A 26,550-nucleotide genomic window follows, 5' to 3' on the forward strand; every position below is an offset into this window, starting at 1 on the left:
ATTGTGACTGAAGACTGAAATCTATCCCCTCCAAGGCAGATTAAGATAGGATCACTGGAGCCCTTCAGTGTGGCTGAAGAGGGCCTATTCCCAACTCTAGGTTATGCAGAAGTGGCTGAAAAAGTCATGGCTGGCTGCCTGAGGGGAATGTGCTGAGCTGGCTTATTCAGCATCAGGGCTTCTCAAGGAAGAGAAAAAAAACAGGTCCAGGCTGAAGAAGGATGGGGTCAAGGCCAAGGAAAGTGGAAGAGTGTATTCGTAGGGGGAACAGGAATAGAAATTTGTGGTCTTATCTAGCTCCGGTATGCTTCTCTGTGCCTCCAATGCAATTTAAAGTATTGCAAATGTGAGCTTCCTTTTAATGAGTTGGTTTACATCTAACTACTACACTATGTCTGTTCTAATTAAATCAGTATGAACTGCAAATATGAGTCTCCTTACATGCAGTTGGAAGCATATCTAAAGAACTTCAGATGCAGTGGTTACTCGTTTACATCTTGTCATCTCCTTTTCCTTCAGGAGATTTAGAGGTTTAGGTTTTCAGTTTCAACTGAAAATGGCTGAAAAGCAATAATTATTTTTATAACAGAGTATATTTTTATGAAAGCAGCAAACACAGGGATTCTTTAAGAGTCTTCTGACAGTGTGTGAGAACACACCTACGGACAGCAGAACCACTGAAGCAGGAAATTGTAACCCCACTGTCTGCTAATATTTTAGTGTAATAATGTACTGTTGCACTGAATTTTTCATAACCTTATTTTCAAAAAACATTGTTTTAATTGTTTTATCTTGCTCATTTTTAATATAGCTACAGAATCATGCATTTTAAGTAAAAGGGAATTGAGGAATAACTCTTTTATAAAATTCAGATATGTAACAGTCTGAAGGATAGTGGAAGTAGAAATAGCAAGACCTGAACTCTTAAATAAAATAATACTTTGCATTTCCAGTCTGCCAAGTGTCTATCAGGACCTCAGACCACTTGGCATTTGTTTAGTTAATTCTTTGTTCAATAATCACATACCACAGGTCGGGAAATACAGAGAGGGAAGTTGATAGACTAATTGATTTACCAAATGTTAGGTAGGAAATTTCTGCCAGAATCGTATTTCCTAAACCAAATATTTTGTTTAAATTACGAGATCAAAAGAGAATGCAACACATGCTGATCAATGTTCAGATTCAGCCAGCTCTGTTTGTAGAAGATTGTAACTGCATATAACATTAATGTAGTACAGGTTGGACTCAATTACATGATCATGCAGTGTGGCTCTCTGTCTCCTTCTAGTGGTTTACGTTTGTTACAGATTCGCTGCTAGCTCCAAACTACAGATTTTAATTTTGGTCAGTTAACTGGAATTCCTGTACTGAGTGCCATAGGTCTTGGAGTTTTTTGAGGCAGCTCACTCAGAGGATTGCTAGGGGTATAAGTATTTGTTTTCTGCTTAAAGTAGCTGCGTTGCTTGTTTGGTTTTCAAGAGCAGAGAGTGAGGAGTTAAGGATTTGCATTTACCTCAGCCAAAATCTGACTGAAATATAGCTCATATAATTCAATCGTTTTATGTTGGTGCCACTCTGAAAGTATAATATCATTTTATATATGGATATCTGTACAAAAAGAAAAGCTACACTGCCATCCAGTACTTAATGGAAGCCATATCATTTGAGAGGCCTATAAGTGATTATTGATTTTTTCCCTATAATTACCAAAACAACAGAAAAAGTCCTGAATATTTTCTCCAGAGCAACCAAAGTGGCAGACATCTTTAACTTAATGACTCCTTTATTATGATCTATCTTGTTCATTGTACATACTATGTATTGACTCCTGTGGGGTCAATGTTCTTTGCAGAGCAGGCATGGAGGCCTAACACTGTAGTCTTGACCTCACTGGAAACATGATGCTTACAGCCTGGGTCATGCAAAGCATCACAGCCTATTTTACAAACTAGCTATGACAATTACATCTCCCAGAAGCAATACCCCTGAGAAAGCTTTTGGAGATGCCCATATAGAAGACAAGATTAAGAAAAAAAATAGCCAAATTCTTCTGCTGTGAATCCAGTGTGAATACAAAGAAGGATGCTAGAAGCTGTTTCTAACAAAAGTGCTAATGAATCATTGGCGGAACAACAGCTTACAATTACGAGTGGTTGTAATAGGGATCTGCAGTGATCCTAAGAGAGAAAATAAAGCAATAGAATTGCTTTGTCTGCAAGTCCAGTTTCTGACAGTAAGTGCACTATTTTTCCCTTTTAATATGAGTTTTAGTAAGCGCAACAGAGATACTTCATTAAATAATTCAACCTTTCTAAGACAATTCTATCATGTGTCCACCATTAGCCCTTTCTAGCAATTACTAGAAAGCCAGTACAGTCAAACACAGAGAACATCCTTATTTAAACTGTCAGTCTCTATTTGAAACCTCTAGATGTCTGGCAACGATGCTGAAAATCCTTCACCAATGCAGAGTTAAATGAGATTGTCAGTGGTAATACAGCTACACTGTATTGAAACTAAACTGAAAATTTGTGTTGCCTCTGGTCAGTCTGTTACTTGCATTTACCATACATTTGCCTAAACTTGCACAACAATACATTTTAAACTGTCTCAGGAGTGAGCTGGTCTGTATTACCTAAGCTGCAGACCATTTCATGACAGTTCCTTGCCTGGCATATTTAAAGTCAAGTCACAGCCAGTCATCAAAAAGCAGAGTATGAGACTTTGCCTTTTAAAACCCAGGTCAGAGCAAGCAGACCAGCTCGGGAGATCTTTGTATGCGCAGTACACTTATGTCTGAAGGGCCTCAGCCACACATGGCATTTCTGGGACAGGCATTTTTTGATTGTGAAGCCTGATTCTTTGCAATATAATCTAGTGCATTTGCAATCTGATTTACGGGTGGACCAGCAAGTTACCAGAAGAGGGTGTAGCAGGAGCAAGCTGCAGTGTGAACATCCATCTGCTACCCAGTACCTGCCTGCTTACATGTGCACTTGCCTCTCAGTGAAAGAGGGATGATTACCTGATGAATCCTTTGATGTATCAGAAGACAAATACTTGCAAAAGGACAGTTAGAGGCAGCTGCCTGGCTCAGTGGCATGTTTATGGTAACTTATGTCACTGCCTGTAATCTACAGAGACCAGATATATACGGGGATATATGAGTGGGAAGGCCAGGCAGGAATTAAGAGTTTGCAGTGATCTATTACAAGACGGATGGTCCAGGAAGAGAGCCCAAGATATCTGGCTGCCAGGTGTGTGCCCCAACCACTAGATAGGGTAAGAAGGGGAACAGAATCTTGAGGCTAACCCACAGGGATGTCTCCCATCTTCAGGGAAGTAAAAATAACTGTAAGCAGTGGCACTTAGGACAGTGGAAAAGAAGCATAACTTCCAAAATTTTCCATGCTGTGACACTGCTGGACTTGTGGAGGGGGTATGTGGCAGCCTAAGACCAGGTGAACTTAAACTCACCTTTCTGTTAAAATGCTCTGGAAATCTTTTTTTTTTCTGCACTCAAATTAAATTAGAATGATTTATACCTACTAAACACAGACTCTTTTCCCTCTTGAGAACATAACATTCCTAATCAAAATACAGATGTAGATATACATAGAAGGAAACTGAGCTTGATGTAGCTTTGTTTTAGAGAGGAAAAGTAATATAATTCAATAAGACTAGCTTAAACCCTCTGATTAAAGCTTTTTTAACATAACAGATAGAGAGGATGAGATCTACACTGAGATAAAGATAGTTAGCACAGATCAAAAGAGCTTGTGTTCATGCCAACTAGATTAAATGACAGGATGTGGTGAAGTGCTGGGTACCATATCTGGTTACTTTACATATAAAGCTTTATTATTTGCTGAATGTAGATATATCTATTAGGTTATATGTATTTATATATGGAAACTGTAAAAATAAATTGAAAGCAATCTATCACATGTAGAGTATTTGTTCTGATACTGTTCTAAGATTGCATTTCTTACGATTAGTGTGCAAAGATATAATTTTTTTATAGCTGTCTTTCTCACTAAGATTGTGGAAGTAAGTCTTTTTTGATATTGAGGTTTATTTCTAAATGCAGTAGCATTGCACCATTCTCACTTGCTAGCTTCTCTTCATAAATTGAGTAGAACCATACATTTTTTGCTGCAGCTTCATTTTAGCAGGAAGTCTAGAACAACTTTAGGAGTAAATTGGTGTGGTTAGTAGGTCAAGAGAGGTTCTCCTCCCCCTCTATTCTGCATTGGTGAAGCCACACCTGGAGTATTGTGTCCAGTTCTGGGCCCCTCAGTTCAAGAAGGACAGGGAAGTGCTTGAAAGAGTCCAGCGCAGAGCTACTAAGATGATTAAGGGAGTGGAGCATCTCCCTTATGAGGAAAGGCTGAGGGAGCTGGGTCTCTTTAGTTTGGAGAAAAGGAGACTGAGGGGTGACCTCATCAATGTTTTCAAATATGTAAGGGGTGAGTGTCAGGGAGATGGAGTTAGGCTTTTCTCAGTGGTGACCAGTGATAGGACAAGGGATAATGGGTGTAAATTGGAGCATAGGAGGTTCAAGTTGAGTATCAGAAAAAATTTTTTTACTGTAAGGGTGACGGAGCCCTGGAACAGGCTGCCCAGGGGGGTTGTGGAGTCTCCTTCACTGGAGACATTCAAAACCCGCCTGGACACGTTCCTAGGCGATGTACTCTAGGGGGCCCTGCTCTGGCAGGGGGGGTTGGACTAGATGATCTTTCGAGGTCCCTTCCAACCCCTAGGATTCTATGATTCTATGATTAAACTTAGGACACAAATTGCAATTATTTTATAGGGGATTTTTTATATTCCTTTATCTGCACATGGCCTCTGAAGAGGCAGAATACAGGACTGGAAGGCTCTTTGGTCTAACCCAGTGTGGTTGTTCTTATGTATCTTGTACACTCTGCAACAGCCGGATGTGGGAGGAAGGGAATGTGAATGTCAGGAAGGGAAAACACTGCCGGATATGAAGATGCCACAGGTCTGTGCCACTGTTCACTTCTGCAAGGCAGCAGGAAGGCTCTGTTACCCACATCTGCTGAACAGGCTGCAAAGTTCTGCCTGATTGAGCTATGCCAGAAACACACACGAAGGAGAGATTCTGTCATCTCTGCAGGAAGATTGATGAGTCAGAAGATGAAAGGTTTAGCATGGGATGCAATGAACTGATTTCATTAGCTGCACCTGCATTTTACTGTTATTTTTAATTGTTGCTGAAAGGCTGCCTAAAAACCTGACCCTCACAGTACTCCAAGCTGGAAATACTCCAAAGAAGATTGTCTTTGTCTCAGAAATCCTGTAAGATAAGCAAAAGACAAAAGATGAAGAGAGCAGGAGGAAAAAGCCCTTAGTACATGGAAGACATTGCTATGTTGGATTATTTCTGGTAGACAGATGCAAGACAGGCAGGAGAAACATCCCATCACAGCCAGAGGCAGAAACAGCTACACCTGTAGGAGGAGAGGTGCACAGGGGCAAGAGGCTGCAGCCCTCCCACCAAATCTGCAAATAAGAAGTTAAGGCTTTGTGCTACTTGTAGACACTCACACCTCAGCAAAGTGGGGGATAAAGTAGCATTTCTCTGTTGACGGAAGTGTTTGCACAGAAAAATCAGATCCTTGATGTTCTCTGAATCACAAATAGTGCCACTGCTGGGTTTGAACTTAAACAGCCCCTACCTATAGGAAAAGGAACTGGAAGCAGCTGGGACTTGGAGACTTAACCAGAAATTTACTTGGAAGAAAGAGTAGTTTCAACTGCAAAACTGTAACAGTCAGTCTAAGGGTAGACAACTGATACAACATATCCTGGTAAACAGGCTGAGCTACTATTTCTGAATCACTGCTACAGAAAAGGTCACATCAGGTCTTGATTGCTGAGTGGTTCTGTGGACTTCACTGCTATTCTGCAGCCCACATATCCACAATGTGTTCAGCAAATGTCTTAAATGTCTCATAACCTTAAAATTCCAAGCAACCTTGCCTGTGCTTGTTCTTGATGGTCTTTTCATAGCAATGAAAAACATCTTCACTGCCACGTTTAAGAAGGTCAGGATGCAATGTCCTGATCAGGAAATACCTGGAGAGGTTGGCAGCTTCAAGTGGTTTATTGCACACTGACAAGTGAGGAAGATGCCATTGGTCTGGGAAGGGAACCCCATTCTGTGCATTCTGTCCAGGCTACCAGAGCCAACAAAGGAGGGAACTTCCAGGTGCCTCTACATGGTTCTGCAGCGCAGCTCAGCTCTCTCTCTGCATGTGCTCAGACATGGAGATACTGACTGAAGGTTTACTAACATTGTTGAGGCAGGGAGTACAGACAGGATAGATGAGATCTCTTGGAAGTAGAGAAAACTGGAGCAGACGAATCTGTCCCAGAGGCTGTAGCTGCATTAGTAAACTAAATAGTGACAGACCTATTCTCTGTCTCAGAGACCAATTGGCATAGCTTGTGACCATACTGGTCATCCCAAAAAGGCCAGCAAGGAATAAAAACTTTGTTGGCTAAATTCTTAAATGCTGGCATGCTACTTAATTTTTCCTCAGTCCTTTCTTCTATGATGGCTTTTTTTATAGCTGAACTTTGGAAAAATCAGAGACAATAGGTGATGTTTCACCCACCTTGACAGCACACTGTATTGTAGCTTCCCATGCAGAATTAGAACTTCTCTTACTTGCCATCCAGAGGGACACTGACAAGCTCAAGAAGTGGGCTCTTGCAAACTGCATGAAGTTCCACAAGGCCGTGTGCAAGGTTCTGCACCTGGGTTGAGGCAATCCCACAAATGCAGGTTGGGAAAAGACTGAGGGCAGCCCTGAGGAGAAGGACTGGGTGGTAGTGATGGACCAGAAGCTTAATGTGCACTGGTCTTAATGTGCACATTGGTGCTGCCAATGTGCACTTGCAGCCCAGAAAGCCAACCAGGTCCTGGGCTGCATCAGAAGAAGCAGAGACAACCGGATCAAGGGAAGTGATTCCCCCCCGCTACTCTGCTCTTCTGAGACCCCACCTGGAGTACTGTGTCCATTCTGGAATCCCCAGCATAAAAAGAACTCCTGGACTACGTCCAAAAGAGACCTGCTAAAATAATCAGAGGGCTGGAGTACCTCCCCTTTGAATACAGGCTAAAGAAGTTGGGGTTGTTCAGCCTGGAGAAGAGGAAACTCTGAGGTGACCTTATAGCAACCTTCCAATATCTGAAAGGGAGCCACAAAAAAGCTGGGGTGGGGCTTTCTGCACAGGTGTGTAGTGAGAGAACAAGGGACAATGGTTTAAAACTTGAAGAGGGTAGATGTAGGTTAGACATTAGAAGAAACTCTTTCCTGTAAAGGTAGTGAGACACTGGAACAGGTTGACCAAGGGAGTTGTGGCTGCCCATTCCCTGTAAGTGTTCAAGACCAGGTTGGATGGGGCCTTGAGCAACCTGATCTAGTGGGAGGTGTCCCTGCCATGCAGGGGGGTTGGAATTAGATGACCTTTAACATCCCTTCCAACCTTAGCTGTTCTACAGCTTGATGATTTCCTTTGTTTAAAATTCAACCCAAGTCATGCCTAAGCTGTCAGTAATTTTGTTGGTTGTTTTTTTGTTAGTTATTTTTTCGGGGGGATGAAAACTATTTAGGCCAAGTATAGACTACCTGCACAGAAACCTTGGAGAACTGTAGTCTCTAAGGACCTGTATGGTGAAGAGCAAAGTAAATATGTCGATAATAAAAAAAAAAATCTGATTTGTAATAGCTGGGGATTTGGGCAACACCTGGAAAAAAAAAAAAAGTAAAGAAATACTTCATAACACATACCTATATTCTGGCTGCAGTCATGCCCATAAACAGAATTTTCTCTTCTGTAAGCATACATGGATGGTCTGCACAGGAAACAAGAGATAGCTGCCAAGCAGATATATTTGTCAAACGTGGTCACTCACAGCAGAGCCATAAAACTGGGTAGCACATTTCAATCCCTGGCCCTGTGGGAGGCAGGGGTTTTCCAGAGTGTGCCTCAGTGCTGTGTCAGAGAGGATTTGGCCCTGTACATTTATTCTCTGATGCATTACAATTTTATTTAGAACACAGTTTAGTTCTTCAGCCTCCAGGCTGCAGAGGCAAGGTGCCAGTCTTCTGCAAGAGGGGGAAGGACTATAAATAGAGCAGGCTAGGCTGCCACAGGCAAATTTTGGTCTGCTTAAGTTTCTTGTTTAGCCTGGGTGAAGCAGAAATCCAATCTGCTGAGGAGATACAGCATAGTACAGGCACTAGCAAGAGCTCTTCTCTCCAGCTAGTAACTATCTTTCATTTTTTAGGTACACAGATACAGTCACTTACCTTTCCTGAACAAGGGCAGCTGTACCATTCACCTGTATTCTCCTCCAGCTCTTAGCTTTTTGCAAACTCTTGCCATGAAAGCCATCATGCATTTTTATGAATCCAGCTACTCATGAGAGAAAGTCTTTCCTTCATTTTCAAAACAACAAATAAAATTAATCAGAAAACTAAGTATTCAGAGGTAAAACACATTTTATCTTTTGGAGGCCCTTGGAGCTTTAAGAGGTGGTATTAGTTCTTGCTCTAATTTCTATCACCATCGTGCAGGCTCATTATGAGCTCTCTGTGGAGTTGTTTGTATAAGGAAGGGACATTTATGCTTCAGGCCAAGTATGTAATAAAAATACCACCAAGAGCCCTGTCCTGCACTCAGAATCCTTTGTTATGTATCTTTGTTGTACATCACAGGTATCTATACAGAGAGAGCTTTTCCTTCCCTTGCTCTGGGCTTGACTCAGAATTACTGGAGAAAAAACATATTTCCACAAATTTCCACTGCCCAGCATACCTTTCAGCATGTACATTTTATTTAGAGCACACAGCTAATGGAGGCCATCTCTGAACAGTGCATTTTAGACTCAAAGCACTTGAATGGATTCTTTCAATTCCATGCCCCCTGCTTTTCAAATCAAACTGCAGCCAAGATTGCAGAGCAGTTCCCCCACTCCATTCTGCTGGGGTGCACCCTAAGAGGGACAACATTTAAAATAATTTCAGACTGCTCCCAGCATTATGTACACAAGCAGCTGGAATTGCTTGTGTAAAAAAAAAAAAATCATATATTCAATATTACATTTGAAAGCAAACCATCAAGTCTTCATAGAAGCCATCTGGATCTCATACATCTTTGGCTTTCACCAAATATTTAGCCTATATTCCTTGAAAGAGTACTTGCAGACCTAACATGCTACAACTAACACGCTACACAACCTGCCATTTATTTGCCAGGCTTCAACACCTGCATCCAAGGTCAGCACAGCACATTTCTGACAGATGGACAGACCTCATTAACCCTTGCTCAAGGATCTTGAAATTATGGGCTCAGCCTTTGCAGCTCTGGTGGTTGCCCACAGCAATGGCAACCTTCCTCACCAGGGCATCCCCATGGTTCCAGACATGCCGGGGCACCTTCTCCGTGCCAAGCAAGAAACTTCCCTCAGAGGGGGACAAATTCGCACTGGTCCAAACCTAAGGGCTGCTTTACTGGAAATAAACTTTTGCTACAGCTTCAGTCCCAGTTTGTTACTCTCCCTTACTGTGCTTTCATCCCTGCTGGCCCCTTGCTGAACCCTAGATACAAGAACCTAAATTTGAAGGCAGGTTAGAGCTGGGGATCACTGACCTACCAAACCCATGAACTTCCACAGACACTCTGGGTTTACAGTCTGCATTTTCCTGCTGGCCCCTCTCTGCTACAAAAGCATTAATGATTTATCTGTTCCACAAGGCTTAAGAGCCTGTGAGCCCTTTCTACCCAAAAGTGCCATTTCTTTTTCCTCAACTGGTGTAATCAATTAACACAGCCAGGAGTTAAAAAGGATAGTTCTAACTTACTGTTATTTAGCTGGAATCTTAAACCAAAGAAAAAAAATCTGAGCCTGAGAACATCACAAAGTGCCACATTCAGCTACAGCTCCTCACCTCTCCTTTCAACCCAGTTTCTTCTTGTGCTTTCAGCTGTCTGCAGTATCCGCGCTTCTTCACGTTTGCCGCTTTACCTTAACCTTGAGAACTGGCCGATTTCTCTTCCTCCTGCATCTTGCTGGGACGCCAGTTGGTGGCAGGACCAGTACAGACATAACGCACTGGGGCCTCTCTCTGCAGCGCAGCCTCTAATTTTCAGGAGCAGCCCCTGGAAGGATTGACCCAGCAACAGGTGACTCACCTCAGGCAGCAATTCCTCGTTCTATGAAAACCGAGGTTCTTTGCAAATGGACCCCCAGGGGCTTTTCGGTTGTTAAGCTAAACAAAGACAACACTTTCCCATCACAGTCTGCTTTCAGAAAAAGTAAATGCTTTTATCTGAAACTTGCATATGCAAAAAAGCAGTCAGCTGAAAGCTAACCACAGACAAATTAATTCATTGGAGCTTACTGAAATTAAGAAAGCCCCCACCATACACCTCTGCAGATAGAGGAAAGTAACTGGATGTCCCTGTTAAAAAGAACAGGCAGCAGCACACAGTGGTAAAATCAGAAGAGAAACCACATTGGAGATCAGGGGAATTGCAAAGAGAAGTTGAGGTGAGATTACAGTAACAAAGTGTCACAGTTTACTGGACACTAAGCTATCTTGTCACTTCAGGTTTTGAAGAAATACCAAATCATAGAATGGTTTGGGTTGGAAAAGACCTTTAAAAAACAACAACAAAAAAGACCTTTAAACAAAAGACCTTTTTTTAAATAAAAAAATGAAAAAGACAAAAGAAAAAAAGAAGACAGTACTTTGGCTACCTTATAAAGTTTTTCCACAGTAGATGTAAGTTTTTTGACTTTTGCTGCAGGATTTATTAACTTTTATCTAAGTGCTGCACACTGTTCTTGTAAACATAAACAACTACATTCATGCTCCATATCTCTGGATGTTTAAATAATATGCTTTGTATTAACATAACACTCCCAAATAGTTTTATTTGTAGAATACAAAGTTACAAACAGATATAAAACCAACAGAACATCAAAACTTGTTATGAGACCAAACGAAAGTAATAAAATAGTGCATTTTGCTCAACAGAATAATTTCAATAAAAAACTTACTCCGTTAAACCTGAATATTTCAGCATTCATTATAGTCTCTATAATGTGTTAGAGAATCCTAAGTCACTTTAACAAGCATTCTAGTTAATATAGTCAGTAACTCAAAGAGTTTCTGTGAGGGAATATATGGTAGTTTCCATCACAAGAATGCATACAGATGATACTACATATAAAAACACCAAACCATTTAACAAGTGTGAACAGATTTGCATTGTGATTCAACTGAACACAAGCAATTTAAAAGTGACTTCTAAAATTACAGGTTACGCAAAGGCACATTTTATTTTAAATGTAATTTCACATTTCTAGAACGTAGAAGTTTTGTGCCCAGGCAACTTCAAGTCATTCTGGCATAATCAGTTGAACATCTCTAACTGCATGTATCTAAACTTTCAATAGAAAGATCTGGTTTCTATGTCTTTAATCCAGCTTTAATAATGGAGAAATTAAGTTAGAATCAAGAGGACTCTACCTCCTCTGTTTACAGACTACAGCAAACTATACTGCTTTCTTATGAGAAATTCTACTTTTCCTGTCAAATTCTGTTAAGCCGGGTAACTATAAGCACCCTGACAGTTTGGTCAAAGGCACCACAAACACAGAGTCCCTTTTTGTCAGGGCTCCAGTCTAGGCTGGAAATCGGCTGCGTTGACAGAGTCACATTCTGCAAGAGGCTGACAGAACCTGCCACCCCCATCTCGGCTCCTTCAGAATCCTTCTTTGAGCGCTGAGCTGGGTACTCACTGGCAATAAGAAAAATAGAACACATGCTTAGAATTTACAGATACAGAGACATCATTATCTGCTTTATTTTAAAAGCGTTTTCTCTGTTCTCTAGATAAGGAAAATAGGTGTCTTAAAAATAATGAATAATCATATCCAGCTATATCCACGGAGCATACTTTGTAAATATTTCATGAAAGAAAAAAAATGAGGCAGGAAGTTTTGGATTCTGACACGTCTCAGTTTTTTGACTTCTGCCACAGGCAAGAAAATTTCACCTTAGCTATTCCTCTGAAACTCAGTGACCTTATTTTACAGCATTTAGGGTGACTGATTAAATTGTTTTGCTATGTAACATAAGGAGATGTAAACATAAGAACTGTTAAATGCCTACCTTTCCAGTATTCTTAGACATAACAGCTACCATGTGAAAAATTCTAAGAAATCAGTTTTCTTCCATTTATCATCTTGTTATCCAAGGATATAATTAGATCTTGATTATGTTAAGGAAACTGACAAAGACAAAATTAATCTATACTACTGTCACGTTCTTTTAGGGATTAATTAAAAATTCCAGATCAAGTACTGACAGTGAAATCATCCTTTCTACTGCATTTGTAAGCAAGAATTTTAAGTAGGTATTCTGAGGTTGGAAGCAAACTCCACACATCATTTTCAGGAAGATTCTTTTTTAAAACATCAAATGGTTGGTTTGTTGTTCCTCCTCTTGCAGGTTAGAGAGTGATCACTTACTATTTCCAGAGATGAAGGCTCCCAGCTCCTCCACTTGTCATAAATATATCTCTGTTCTGTGGTAGGTGCCGAACCTGCCATATGGTAGATTTTTGCACCTAATAACAAAAATCAGCATTGCATAGAAGTCACTTATGGACGAGTTTCACAACAAAAGTTGTAGAATCTTAGAACAGCAATCACTTGTATGAAGAGAACGCAGCCTTCCCACAGTGGATACTGGAATGTCTGCCTTTCCTTCCTTGTGACCCGCTGCCCCAGGAGTGGCCAGTTCCCACAGAGAAGAAGCCAAGTCAAGCCTCTTGTGCACCCCCTTCTTCTGCAAGGATAAGGCAAGAGCCCTGCCAAGGCCACCACTCACTAGAACTTCAGCATCTTTGGGACTGGCCTTGTGAGCAAGGTTAAAGAGTGGTAAGGTGGCTACACATAAGCCTGTCTTTTGGAACTGCTCTAGAACAAGATTCCCAGGTTCTTAGGTGATCACTGACAGATTTCACTGTCTGACATCTCTCAGCATCATCAGCAGAAGGGAATATACTGTCATACAGCAATCTACTGTATAAATTTAAATCTCAGACAGAGCACAGAGCAAATCACAGAGCAATGGAAATCAGAGGAAAAACCCAACACACATACTCTGACCTTATATATCTCCATATGCAAAGGTCTTAAATGCAGTGGAGGAAAGATAACATTCCATTTTCACATTTTTATTATTACACACACTAATTCAGTAGATACTTTTATGTAGTCAAAGCACTTCAACATCTCTGCTTTGAACGGTGGTATAGAAAAAAAAAAAGATATTAAGTTAAAACTCAGCTTTTTCTGATTTGGGAACTACTGGAGAACTTCACCACAGAAGTTCCTTTTCTCTAATTATCATAAGATTTTATCAATTAAAAAATAATTAATACTTCTTTGTGAAGGAGTTAGACGGTGGCCACAGATGGAAGAGAAAAGGTTATAAAGAGTTCTCCATATTTAACAGCCTCCAGGCCACTCTCCTTCACTCACTCCCAATAAGTCAATGAAAAAATGCCTGGTTCTGAAGAAAAATAATGATTTCAGTTTCTCACATAAGGTCTGGCGATGGCAAAGGGCACGCTTCATTTTGGAATGCATTTAAGATTGGATTTGCATGCTCATCACAATTTAATATGGTCCCCAATAAACATGAGTCCCAGACCAGGGGCACAGCTGTTGAAGAGCAAGTTCAACAGAACCAAGAGACCAGAGAAGCCCAAATATCAGGTTATAAAAGGGAGGAAGCCCACATAAGCGCTGGCAGCTGGATGCACTGCTGGCACCTGGGGTCACAGCAGCCATGCTACTGCACAGCTTTGCCCCCAGTATCCTGGGCATCTATTACCTATCAGAACCAATAGTTTTAGACCTGTAGTACTTTGCATATATACAAAACGTTTGTCTCTTACTAAGAAATTCTCTTGTCTCTCCATACCTTCTCTGAAACAGAAGCAAAACCTTTGGTTGGATGCTGAGTTCTCATATCAAAAACATGGAATTTTCCCTCAAGTGATGTGGCCACTAGCTTGTTCATATTTACATCTTTTCTGTCAAACTCCACACTGCAAACCTGGAAACAGAAAAAAATTACATGCAGCCTTGAAACTTAGCCACTGCTAAAAAAACCCAAGGAGTTTTTGTGATTTGTAAATACATATTAATCATTGGTTATCTTTACAATGACATCACCACCAATTTGGAAATCACAAAATCATATGAAAGCATCAGTCCACTGAAAATAACCAACGCTGTCGAGTCCAAGAACTTGAGGGGTACAATTTGGTGAACTTAAAACAAGTTCTTGGTACAATCTGAGCAGAAATGTCTTCCAGGTAAATTTTAGACAGACACAGTCCTTTGAATTTTTTCATCCTGCACAGAAGCTGGAATGACAAACACTTCTATTATTTCTTACCCCATTCTTAATGTTTGTCTCCCATCGTAGTGACATGGTTTTTAAGTCAAACAATTTAATGTCCCCATTGTCATATCCAGCACATACAACACGTTCCTCTTGATTGTAAGCATTGCCTAGACACGGAGAAAGAATTAATCAAAATATAGAAACTCTCTTCAGTCTGTACATTTCAAGCCTCCTATGCCTGCAATTTCAATTTATATTTATGCCAGAAAAATATTACTATTGGGATATTAAGATTTAATGAACAGCCTGTTTTTCAAACCTGAAAAGTACAGAAAACACAGGTTCTGAAGTAGTCTTTCTTTTAAAAATACGAACAAAATTCTTATTCGCCCTGCTAAAGTCTGTGGGGTTTAGGCAGTACAAGTACTGCACACTGTGCTTATAAATCTATAAAAGTACATTCCTTCTCTAAATCTTCATCTGCCATAAACCATGCCCACCAGACAGCACTACAGCACCATGGTGGAAAGAGTTCAGCAGTTTCTCAACCAGCCTCTCAAGCATGAAATGTCAGGAATACAAGGCAGCTCTTGTACAGACACAAGCCTGTAGAGAGGCCCTGAGTGCTGCTATGGCCCTTCCTAGAGAGATGCAGAAGGCTGCCTGCAAAAACTCTCAGCTGACAGGATCAAGAAGGCACATTAGTGTCTGAAAGAAGTCATCCTAGGACATGTAGCACAGATGAACCTGGCCCTGGCTGAAGCTTCAGTGACTCAAAAGAAAAAATGACAACACTTTTTTCTCTGTTCATTAAAGCATAATATAAAAACATCAATAGCAATGGGCATTAACAGTCACACGTTTCTAGGAAATGTCCTCTCCTTATTATCAATCTTGTTATTAAATTCCCTGCACTTATTAGCACTTCATAAAACTCTCTCCCTAACTCTGGAGACAAAAGTGGAGCTAATCCAGACATAGCAGCTTGTGTAAAACAAACAGCTTGTTGTCTCCAAAGCAAAAACACAGAGCACACGCCAAGCATCTCTTTTGTCTTTGATTAGCTCTTAGCTTCAAGGATCTTCTCAAATTAATGCCTTCATGCTTGATAGTTGGAACTATGCTACAACAGCATACTGGTTCCTTGTGCACTGCAGCATTTACTCCTTCAGGACAGTGCAGCTGGATACACTGTTTGTTTTTTTGTTTTATTCCTTGGCATAGAAATAAAGGTTGCACAGCTCATCTGTGAAATGACTGACCTAAAGTGATATGTTTAAAACCCAGACATCATAAAATTGGCTTCTTTTGAAAAACAAATTAAACACATAAATTTGACAACACGGAAAAGCAACACCTACTATACCATGCAAAATAAACTATTCCATAACATTCTGAAACACTTTGATAATATTTAAAGCACAGTCATGTTAGAGGGCTCTGATAGATTACCAAATGCTACTGTCCAGCAATCTCTTTTGCTCTCCCCCTGTACAGGTTCCATATTAGCGACAGGAGTATCTTTTTGCCTTGGGTCCCATACCTTCACAGTGCCTGTGAAAGGAAAGCAGATTTTGAATTATGGATACACTGTCACATTGCATTCATCTTCCCAGGAAAGACCTCTGATTTTCAACCTTATCATTCAAAACACAGGAGCATCTCTTGCAATCCCAGAAAACCAGGCTGCTCTTAATGCATTAACCAAAAAACAAACCACAACAAACAACCCAGAAATAAAGCTAAAGTACTTGTTAAGGATAGATTTTCTTTAGCTGGTACTTTGCATTTATTCTGTTTTGTGTTCCTTCTGTCCCCTTCTCAGTGACAAGAGTATCTTTTGCTTATCTACAGCTTCTGAAAAAATGAGGGAAAATTTGTCCCAAGCAAGATTCAAAAGACAGCATATGATGAACCAGTTGCAAGAGATTTGTAACTAGTTCAGATGGCAGACTGCTCCCTGCCATCAAAGCTTGCAGACTACTGCCTCAGAATAACTGAAAAGACTTAGAGTTCACTAACTCACCATCTCGACTGCCAGTCACAATTTCTGGTGCACCTTCCCCAATTCCTAAGCCACCTACACCATCTATACTGTTTATGATTTCCTTATGACCTTTCACAGAATACACTGGTATTTCAGGAGCTTCTAAGTTCCTAGGCAAGAAAGAAAAGAACAGATAATATGGCATTTTCCTTGACACTCAGGCTTCATATAAAATGAGAGCAAATTTGGGCACAAATTATATACGCTCAGATTAACAGTGGGAAAAAAATACGACTATCACCATTCTGAACCACAAGTCATTTTTCCATTTCTTCTTTGGCTACTGCTTTAGGCTGGTCTGCAAGTTTTTGATTAGTTCTGGACTTCCCTGTTTGTAAAGGCAGTTGTGGGATTCACCACAGCAACCCTTAAATTGCTGTTAAGTTGTAATAAACCCAGTTTATTACATTGGGCTCAAAATTAATCACGCTACACATCAAAATGCTCTAATTAACTTTACTTTCAGTACATATGTAAGACGACCTTTTTAACTGATCCCCACCTAGCTGACTGCCCCTCTTCAAATGAAAGTTGCATCCATCTGTGGGTTTCACAGTTCTTTCCCACTGAATCTCATCTTTCAAGAATCTGTCAGAACTATATTTTGATTTTAGTAAAGTTAAATTTTTAAACCTCTCTTAAATAGTAACTAATCCATGGTATTTTTATTATTCCAACAAAACATAATCAACAGCTCCTTAGCAAAGGAATAATAAATAATGATAACACCATCACCCCCTTTTGACATTCTAACCTTATTTTGTAATTAACTACACAAATTAATTATACAAATCATTCAGGGGCCTGAAAGAACACCTACAATTTCAAGGTTAAAAATATGTAATTAATCTAGAAATCAAATTTTGGTTGAACATAACCTTCTATTTACGGTCATGCATCTGTTGAAAAGCCACTTTTCAGAAGAGGACCTAGAGAACTTCAACAGGTTTTTGTAGCTGCACACCAAATAACGCAGTAGTGAATTAAACCATTTTGCAGAATCTCCCTGGTTTTTACAGCCTTGTTCCAATACAGTAGCCAGAATAGCTTATAAGTGGGTCACAACCACACGCAGCACAGAGTGTTTTATACAAAAGCTAGCCAGGTACAGAAACACCAGTTCTGACAGAAACATAAGACATCAAATGAAAAAGCCTTGAAAGAACATGTGTGCTTACCATATGTTAAGGTTTCCACCAAAATCTCCTGTAGCCAGGTATCTTTGCTGCAGAGATGTAGCACCAAAAGTTCCACATTTTATAGGTTTAGCCTTTTCAAGCTTTTTTTTTTTAAAAAAAAAAAAAAAGAAAAAGAAAAAAAAAGAGAGACATTGTGTGTCAGCACATAGGAAAAACCAACACAACCGCAGAAGCTTCTGGAGAGTCCACGGGTGGCAGATTTCAGCGAAATGCATGTAGGATATTTGGTGTAAAATACAATCACAAACTGCTATGAAAAACGCAAGGCATGCTTTTTGGTTCGTTCTTGGTGCACAGAACAGCAGAGCCTGCAGTTAAATGTTCTTAAAAATCTCTCTCACCTCAGCGTGCTGGGCTGAAGCAGCGATACCCTGAGGCTGCTGTGCCTACTGATTGGCAAATACACGGCGGAAGGAGTCCCCGCTCCCCCCGGGGCCCAAATGACCCCCACCACGGGGAGGGTGCAGCCGCTCTCACCGCCTCGGCACCTCCCCATAGAACTGCGTTAACCGAGACATTATTTTCGCTGCCGCCCCTGCGGGCGTGCGCGCACCCAAGGCTCTGTTAGCCCTGAAAATTAGCAAATCTTCAAAGGTCAGTTTGGGTTAAGAAATAAATAATTAAGTATAAGACGACAACCTAACTAAAAAAAAAAAAAACAACACCACCCCCCCAAAAGAAACACAAAACAAAACCAAAAAACCCCACAACCAAACAGAACAAACACAAGAGCCTCCGGCTTTACCATGGCAACGAACACCAGGCTAGCGGAAGCAAACGCAGCGACGCGAGTTACGGCACTGGCAAATTTAACACGCAAAACAGGCCCCATACCGTGGATTTCTTCCAATTAGGTTTCTTTTTCCCCCCCCTCTGACGAATCCCGATAGCTTACGGACAAACGCCTCCCTTCCCCAGCGGGATGAGGGCCGACATCTCCGGCCCCCGAGGCTCCCAGCGCTCCCCTGCTGCTGCTAGGACACCGCCCCCCCGCCCCACACCCCTGGTCACCCTCCTCGCCCTTTACCCCTGAGTCTCTTTCCCCCGCTCCTTCCCCCCGGTCTCTTCCCCGCACCCCGGTCCCGCTCACCTCCCGCAGCAGCTCCAGACGCCCCCCCCGCAGCTCGTACAGCTGCAGGACGCCGGTGCTGCGGGCGGCGCTGCCCAGGCAGAGGAGGCGAGCGCTGCGGGGCACCCACTTGCAGTCGAAGAGGGTGTAGTTCAGCGTCTGCTGTACGTGCACCACCAGCTGCGGCCCCTCCATCCCCGACGACGACATCTCCGACACCGGGAACCCCCTCCCGTGCTCCGGCACCGCGGCGGGCACCTCAGGAAACGGGGAAGGAGCGGGCGGGGCGGGGCGGAAGAGGCCGGGGGTTCCCTTCCGCCGGCTTGTGGTAGACAGGCACGTGGCTTCGCGCTGCAACCGCCGCCCCCTCCGCGCGAGCCTCTCTAACGGCTCTCCTCGGCCGCCGCCATGGAGACCGAGACCGCGGCGGCGGCAGCGGCGGGGGGCGATGGCGGCGGCTTCACCAGCGTCTTGTCCAAGCGGAACCGGCGGAAGCGTCGGGCGGCCGCGGGCGGGGATGAGACGGCGGCGGGGACCGCCATGGACACGGCGGAACCGCGGCCTAGCAAAAGGCCGGTCTTCCCGCCCGTGGCCGCCGAGGCGCTGGGGGTACGCATGGCGCCGGGCATGCTGCGGGAAGTTGAGGAGCACCTCTGGCTCCCGGAACAGCGTCGGGCTCTCGGCCTTCCTTCGTCTCACCACTCCTTTTACCCCGGCTAGGTCGGAAAAGGCGAAATGCGGAAGATTCCCGTGCCGTCCAACAGGTACACCCCGTTAAAGGAGAACTGGATGAAGATCTACACGCCCATCGTAGAGCACCTGCAGCTTCAAATCAGGTTTAATCTGAAAACGAGAAACGTTGAAATCAAGGTAAGAGCAGCTCCTTCTCCTCCTGCTTTCCTAGCTTACGCGAAACCCAGCGCCCTTCCTGCGTGTGCGTGTTCCGCGTGTCAGAGACCGGGGAAGCGTCCTGCATCCCCCGGAATTCTTGGGAACATGGGAACGGCCTAGCCTCACCCAGCTGGAAAACTCTGTCTGGGAATCAAAATCAAACCTGGCACTTATTGCTTAGAAGCAAGTAGTTAGTGCAAATAATTAAAAAGCGTTTATGATTTCTGGAAAGGGCCAGTGTAGGCTGGTGGATTGTTGTTTGGTTTGGTGGGGTTTTTTAGTTTTTATAGGAGAAAATTACATAGTTGAGAATAAAGAAGAATCGTAGTCTGTGTGTTAGGCATGATTTTGGAATGCTCTTCAAGGCTACTAAGTACTTATGTGACAAGTTTGAGTTAACAGTGTCTTTTGAGGGGGCCACTGAAGTTTCTATTAGCTTCTGTTTGTGGCAGAACATAACTAAGCCTGTAGTTTAATAGCTTGTGTTTTTACTGGATTGCACTGAAATAGCTTAGGGTATAGATGTATAGTTGTAAGTCTTGTAGATGCTCGTTCTTCTTTATCCCCTCTCTGAAATATTAAACCTATCTGTTTCTGAGTGTATATCAAAAGGTCCTGCTATGTCTGACATGAGTTGCTGTATTAGTAATGTTGATGTGTGAGATCTTACAACACAATGGTGAAAATACAGTCACCAACAGTAATTTTGCTTCCTAGCCTTGAAATCGTAGCACAAGTTTGGTGGTAGCAACTAGAAGAAAGGTGACAGACCTATCCCTTACTTACCCTTTCTAGAAATAACTTGAAGGGAAAGGTAGGGAAGATCAAGAACCTTGCAGTTCCACTGAAAAGCTGCAGGTGAAAAACCTGGAATTTTAACACTGCTTTTTGATATGGAATGTCCAGTTTAAAAGCAGGTAGTTTAGTTCTTCATCTTGTCAACTTCATCTTGCCTGTATCTATCATGACTATAAAATGACTGAAAACTTTGAAATAAGTTTCTGTCACTTCTTTGACATGATGTGGAAGCTGTAAAGGACACATCAGAACACCTTTTCCGTATTCCAGACCTTTACATAATTAGCTTCTTTAATTATTGTTTCCAGCTTTGTTTTTCTTGCAGTTCCTAAGACTGCGCTAGGTTGTCCCTGTTAGGTTCTGTAAAAGCAGATGTGCAGAGTTTCTTGCTGATAGCAGAGGAGTGCTTTGGCTCAGCTTCAGAACATGAGCTAAAAAATGTCTCCTGGCAGCAAATCCTGTGGCCCCTGTTGGGAGGGGGGAGAAGTATGGAACTTAAAACACTCCTAACACTTGTTGATAGATGAGCTTGATTTGTTTCTGTTCTAAATCACAGAATGGTTGGGGTTGGAAGGGACCTTAAAGATCATCAAGATCCAAGCACTCCCTGCGTGGGCAGGGACATCTCCCATTAGGCCAGGTTGCACAAGGCCTCATCCAACCTGATCTTAAACAGCCCCAGGAAGGGGGCATCAACAGCCTCCCTAGGCAACCTATTCCAGTATCTTACTATCCTCATGGTGAATTATTTTTTCCTAATATCTAACCTAAATCTACCCTCTTTCAGTTTAAAACCATTACCCTTTGTCCTGTCACTACCTTCTCTGGTAAAAAGCTTCCCCCTCAGCTTTCCTGTAGGCCCACTTCAGGTACTGGTGGGCTGCTGTAAGGCCTCCCTGGAGGCTTCTCTTCTCCAGGCTGAATAACCCCAGCTCTCTCAGCCTGTCTTTGTAGTAGAGTTGCTACAGCCTTTGATCATCTTTTTGGCCCTTCCCTGGACCCTCTCCAACAGTTGTATTCTTTCCTGTGCTAGGGGCTCCAGAGCTGTATGCAGTATTCCAGCTGTGGTCTCACAAGAGCAGAGGGGCAGAATCACCTCCCTTGCCCTGCTGACCACACTTCTTTTGATGCAGCCCAGGATGTGGTTGGCCTTCTGGGCCGTGAGCACACACTGGTGGCTCATGTAGAGCTTCTCATCTACTACCACCCCCAAGTCCTTTTCCTCAGAGGTGCTCTCTATCCATTCTCCATCCCAGCCTGTATCTTTGTCTGGTGTTGTGCCAACACAGGTGCAGGACTTTGCACTTGGTCTTGTTGAACTTCATTAGGTTGCCCAACCTCTCCAGCCTGCCCAGGTCCTCTGGATGGCATCCCTTCCCTCTAAGGTGTCAACCACACCACACAGCTTGCTATCATCAGCAGACTTGCTGAGGATACACTATCCCACTGTCCATGTCTCCAGTAAAGATGTTAAACAGGACTGGTCCCAGTACTGACCCCTGAGGAACACCACTTGTCACTTGCCTCCACTTGGACACTGAACCATTGACACAACTTTCTGGGTGCAGCCATCCAACCAACTGCTTATCCACCATGTCTGGTCAGTCTGGAGACCAGGATGTGGTGTGGGACAGTTTCACAAGCCTTGCACAAGTCCAGGTAGATGGCATCAGTTGCTCTGCCACATCACCTCTGTAGCCTTGTCATAGAAGGCCACCAAATTGGTCAGGCATGATTTGGCCTTAGTGAAGCCATGATGGCTGTCACCAGTCACCTTATTTTCCCTGTTTCCCAGCAGATTTTCCAGGAGGATCTAACCAGCCTGTAGTTTCTCAGGTCTTCCTTTTTCCCCATTTTAAAAATAGGGGCTATGTTACTTTTTTTTTCCAGTCCATGGGAACCTCACCAGACCGCCAGGGCCTCTCAGATACGATGGTCCGTGGATGCACCCCTCAGGTCCCTGAGACTTGTGCACCTTCAGGTTCTTTAGATGGTCACTAACCTGTTCTCTTCCTTCCTACAGCGCGGGGTACATTGTGCTCCTAGTCCCTGCTTTCACCTGCTGTGGCCTTTGCAATGAGGTTGGAGTACTTGCCAGAAAAGACTGATGCAAAGAAGTCATTGAGAACCTCAGCCCTCTCAATATTCTGTGTAGCCAGGTCTCCCGTTGCGTTCTAGGAGAGGGCCTACATTTTCCTTGGTTGTCCTTTTTTCCCCAGCATACCTACAGAAGCTTTTCTTACTGCTCTTTATATCTCTAGTGAGCTATTATTCCAACTGGGATTTCAGTCTTCTAATCCCTATCTGCTCAGACAACCTCTCTGTAATCCTCCCAGGGTACCTGCCCTAGCTTCCACCCTATGTATGCTTCCTTCTTGAGTTTTTTTCTAGGAGCTGTTTGCTCATCCATGCCAGCATCCTGGATATCTTACCTGACTTTGTCTTAGATGGGACACATCTCTCTTGGGCCTGGAGAAGGTGATCCTTAAATATCAGCCAGCTTTCATGGGCCTCTCTTCCCTCCAGGATGTTATTCCATTACGCTCTCTTGAGCAGATCCCTGAAGAGGCTGAAATCAGCCCTCCTGAAGTCAAGGGTAGTAAAGTTACTGTGAGCCCTCCTTGCTGTCCTAAGGATCTTGAACTCCACCCTTTAAGGGTCACTACAACCAAGGCTGCCCTTGAGCTTAGCCTCCCTCACTCGCTCTTTGTGGTTGGTAAGAACAAAGTTTAGCAAAACACCTCTCCTTGTTGGTTACCTTGTTTCTCTTGTTGCACATTTTCTAGAGCCTGTCAATGTTTCTAATCACTTGCTAGAACACCTTTAGGATACTGTCATTTGAATAACTGCCTCCTCAAGCTGTTCCTGCCATCCTTCTTTTATTCTGCTGTTGCAGTTTGGTTTGGGGTTGTTTTGTTGTTGTGAGTAGTTGTTTTTTTTTTCATAAAAATCCTTCTCCTCAGGTGGTGGCGATTTTCAGCAGCTTCTCTTTTTTGCTCCCCTCCAGAGCCCATAAGCTCTGGTAGCAGGTACATTCTCATGGCTGAGGTGCCACATTATAAGGAAGCACAAAGGTTTACAACTTGGGTTTTTTAGGAAAACACAAACTCAGTTTTGGTTTTTTTTGTTTTTTTATGATTAGACTGTACCTCTTGGATTTTTCACAGCCTGATTCTACTTGCATGGTCTTAATTTGTAAACGTAACTTCTTGTCTTACAGACTTGTCAAGAGACAAAGGATCTCAGTGCTCTAACAAAAGCAGCTGATTTTGTGAAAGCATTTATACTTGGGTTTCAAGTAGAGGTGAGTGTCCTAACAGCTCAGCAGGGAGATTACTTGAATTTGCTTGCACGACATCTTTGGCCTCTCTGCAAATTGGAGTAAGGAAGAAATAAAAATCTTAAAGTGGCTTTCTGAGATTGTGACTGGAGTGGGAGTCTAATTTCTTAAGATAATGCAGAATAAAAAGGTAATCTTTAAACAGCACATAATTAAAATTATAAAGAAAATAAATGTAATGGTTCATTTTTCTGTACTCTCAGTCAATAAGATTGTTCAAAACTCAATTTTACTTATGAGAACCAAACCACTTTTTGCAGTATAGTGTGGGCTGCTCATTGCTGCTGTCCATTACTGACATCACCAGTACAGGTGGGTCTAGGGTGATTGTTAACAATTTGCCTCAGAAATAAGTGCTTATATTGCTAGTGAAAAAAATAGCTGGTCTAACCAGAGCTCACTGTTGTCCCATATGTTGAGAAATACTACTCAGGATGTCTGTATGTATAATACAGACACTGTATTATGTGTCATACACACACTGTATGCTGTGTGGTACTGTAATACCCATGCTGATAACAAATCTCTCAATATTTTAGGATGCTCTTGCTCTCATCAGATTAGATGATCTTTTCCTAGAGTCATTTGAGGTTACAGATGGTAAGTAGTTGTGCTGCAGTGTTCGAGTAGCCATGTGTACCATCTGTCTGTACTTTTCTGGGTGTTTTTTTTCCTTCTCTGCTCCCCTGCCATTTACACTTAGGGATCAGGAAAACCTGATTTCACTTTGATTTAATGCATTTTTCTTGTCACCATGTAGATGTTGTTTTAAGCTTAAAAGTGATACGGAACATTTAGGGGAATACAACCATTGCATTTCTAAAGGGAAGGGGCTTTGTTCCTCCTCCACTATCCTGACAGCAAGGGGGGGGAAGTAAGCAGTGGAAACATTGTTCTGTGCACTACTGTGACTCTTGGGAGTAGACTTCTAGTGAAGGAGGTGAATCTAGGTATGTGTATATTTCATCTATAATAAAACTGCTCTCTTGTCTACTTGGAATGATGTTTCCAGTGACTCAAACCAGGGAAGCTTTACAGAAATACCACTGCTGTTACACCGAGTGCATTATTCTTGTTCTAGTTAAACCTCTGAAAGGAGATCATCTGTCAAGAGCAATAGGCAGAATAGCAGGCAAAGGTGGAAAAACAAAATTCACTATAGAAAACGTAACGAGGACACGAATTGTTCTCGCTGATGCGTAAGTACTGACTAATCCATGTCCTCTTCCAGGAGCAAATAAAGTTGAATTTTTTAAAACTGGTATAGAGCATTGGGTAGACAAATTGTTACTTTTAATGAACACCAACTGTTTGAATATTTAAGGATAACAATGTCACCAGCACACCTAGAAGTGAGCCAGTTCTGCACAGCCCAAGAATTCTTTCTAGTGAATGAATAATCCAGGTTGATCCCACCAACCCTGCAACATTTTACTCTTAAAGCTCCTACACTTAAATGTGCAAATTTTAACTAATTTTAAAAGTATCCAGAAAAGTACAGGATTTACATTGTAGGTTTTCTGGTTTTGAGAGTTTTAAAATTTATTTGCACATTTAGAAAAGGAACTAGTACACTGAACTGAAATTCTGCATTCATCTCTAACTTGAGGTTTTTTTCCAGTTGACTAATGCTGCTTTGCTTTTCACAGGAAAATTCATATTTTGGGATCTTTTCAGAACATTAAAATGGCACGAACTGCAATCTGCAATCTAATTTTAGGTAAATCCAGTTACCTAATTTTCTATATTACACATAAGTAGATTTCGCAGTCTGAGAAACTGCTTTCTGTGGGTCTGGTCTTCCCTCGTGTCCACTCCTGCACTTGGAGCAGGTAGTTTACTGGGAGTTGACTTTTTGCTTGTAAGAGAAAGGTTTCAGGAAGAAGCATAGAGCCTGGGGCTTGGTTTCTGGCTCTAAAACCCCTCTCCATGGTGCAATAGGAGTATTTTCTACTTTTTGCTTTAGCTGCAGCATTCCCTGAGGGGCTGTTTTGAATGCACTGTCTAGAAAGCCAAAGGGGACAACCTATGCCAAGAGCAGAAGCTCAACTCTGCTCTTGGAGTAACAGACAAGGTGACTAACCTTGAACATCCTACTGTCCCATGGGCTTATTTATCCACTTTTAACAGAAACATGAGATCAAGACACCTGTTTCTGTTTGCTGGCTTACTAAATTTATATTTTCTTCTGCAGGAAGTCCTCCATCAAAAGTTTATGGGAATATTCGAGCAGTGGCCAGCAGAGCAGCTGAAAGATTCTGAGCTACAGGAAGGCTGCACCACCATGGGCTACAGCTTGGAGTCATGATTTCTGTATGCACAAGAGACCTGGAGCTAAACACCCACTCAGTCTTCTGCTTGATTTAGAAGTCCAGAAGAAACCTGGGACTGTGCAGTCCAATTTCAGACAGCATGTCTGTTTTGAACACAATATTTGTATAGTCATTAAAAGCTATTTTAAATTGTTGTGTCTATATCAGAAGAACAAGTACCTGATTTTATTGAAACTTACCTGCTAACAAAACCAATCTTCATTACTGACTTTGTGAATATGAAAGTATTAAAGAAACTGCTGTGAGGATTTTGGAAAGCCTTAAAGTTTGAGCCTAATGGGATCAGCATAGCTAAGTGTTCATATCCCCCCCCCCCCCGTCATGGAATAAGGAAGAGTCAAACAGAATGCAGAGTTCTATGTTCAGGCTGCCCAAGGAATCTCTTCTTACTGATGGGACAGT

The 26,550-nt window shown here is 42.3% G+C and overlaps 2 protein-coding genes across 2 annotated transcripts; one reads left to right on the forward strand and one right to left on the reverse strand.

Annotated features, from left to right (window-relative positions):
* Positions 1 to 10,827: 10,827 nt before the first annotated feature.
* On the reverse strand, positions 10,828 to 19,131 carry DNAAF10 (dynein axonemal assembly factor 10). Its single transcript, XM_071740215.1, has 8 exons — positions 18,808 to 19,131; positions 17,697 to 17,797; positions 16,498 to 16,628; positions 15,924 to 16,025; positions 14,523 to 14,638; positions 14,043 to 14,177; positions 12,581 to 12,678; positions 10,828 to 11,847 (listed from the first exon to the last, which is right to left on the reverse strand). Exons 1-8 carry the CDS (start codon positions 18,994 to 18,996, stop codon positions 11,640 to 11,642), a joined length of 1,080 nt encoding a protein of 359 aa, XP_071596316.1. The 5' UTR covers positions 18,997 to 19,131; the 3' UTR covers positions 10,828 to 11,639.
* Positions 19,132 to 19,194: 63 nt separating this feature from the next.
* Positions 19,195 to 26,289, forward strand: PNO1 (partner of NOB1 homolog). Its single transcript, XM_071740216.1, has 7 exons — positions 19,195 to 19,395; positions 19,507 to 19,656; positions 23,696 to 23,779; positions 24,355 to 24,415; positions 24,897 to 25,014; positions 25,465 to 25,535; positions 26,010 to 26,289. Exons 1-7 carry the CDS (start codon positions 19,195 to 19,197, stop codon positions 26,075 to 26,077), a joined length of 753 nt encoding a protein of 250 aa, XP_071596317.1. The 3' UTR covers positions 26,078 to 26,289.
* The last annotated feature ends 261 nt before the right edge of the window (positions 26,290 to 26,550 follow it).

This window comes from Heliangelus exortis, chromosome 3, assembly GCF_036169615.1.
Source record: "Heliangelus exortis chromosome 3, bHelExo1.hap1, whole genome shotgun sequence".
Classification (NCBI taxonomy): Eukaryota; Metazoa; Chordata; class Aves; order Apodiformes; family Trochilidae; genus Heliangelus; species Heliangelus exortis.

Coding starts and splice junctions, on each gene's coding strand:
- DNAAF10 (XM_071740215.1), bottom strand. CDS start 18,996: ATGTCGTCGTCGGGGATGGAGGGGCCGCAGCTGGTGGTGCACGTACAG. Junction 14,178..14,522: donor AGACAAACATTAAGAATGGG/GTAAGAAATAAT, acceptor TTCTGTTTCCAG/GTTTGCAGTGTGGAGTTTGA. Junction 11,848..12,580: donor AGCCTTCATCTCTGGAAATA/GTAAGTGATCAC, acceptor TCTTATTGCCAG/TGAGTACCCAGCTCAGCGCT.
- PNO1 (XM_071740216.1), top strand. CDS start 19,195: ATGGAGACCGAGACCGCGGCGGCGGCAGCGGCGGGGGGCGATGGCGGC. Junction 23,780..24,354: donor TACTTGGGTTTCAAGTAGAG/GTGAGTGTCCTA, acceptor TCAATATTTTAG/GATGCTCTTGCTCTCATCAG. Junction 25,015..25,464: donor CGAATTGTTCTCGCTGATGC/GTAAGTACTGAC, acceptor TGCTTTTCACAG/GAAAATTCATATTTTGGGAT.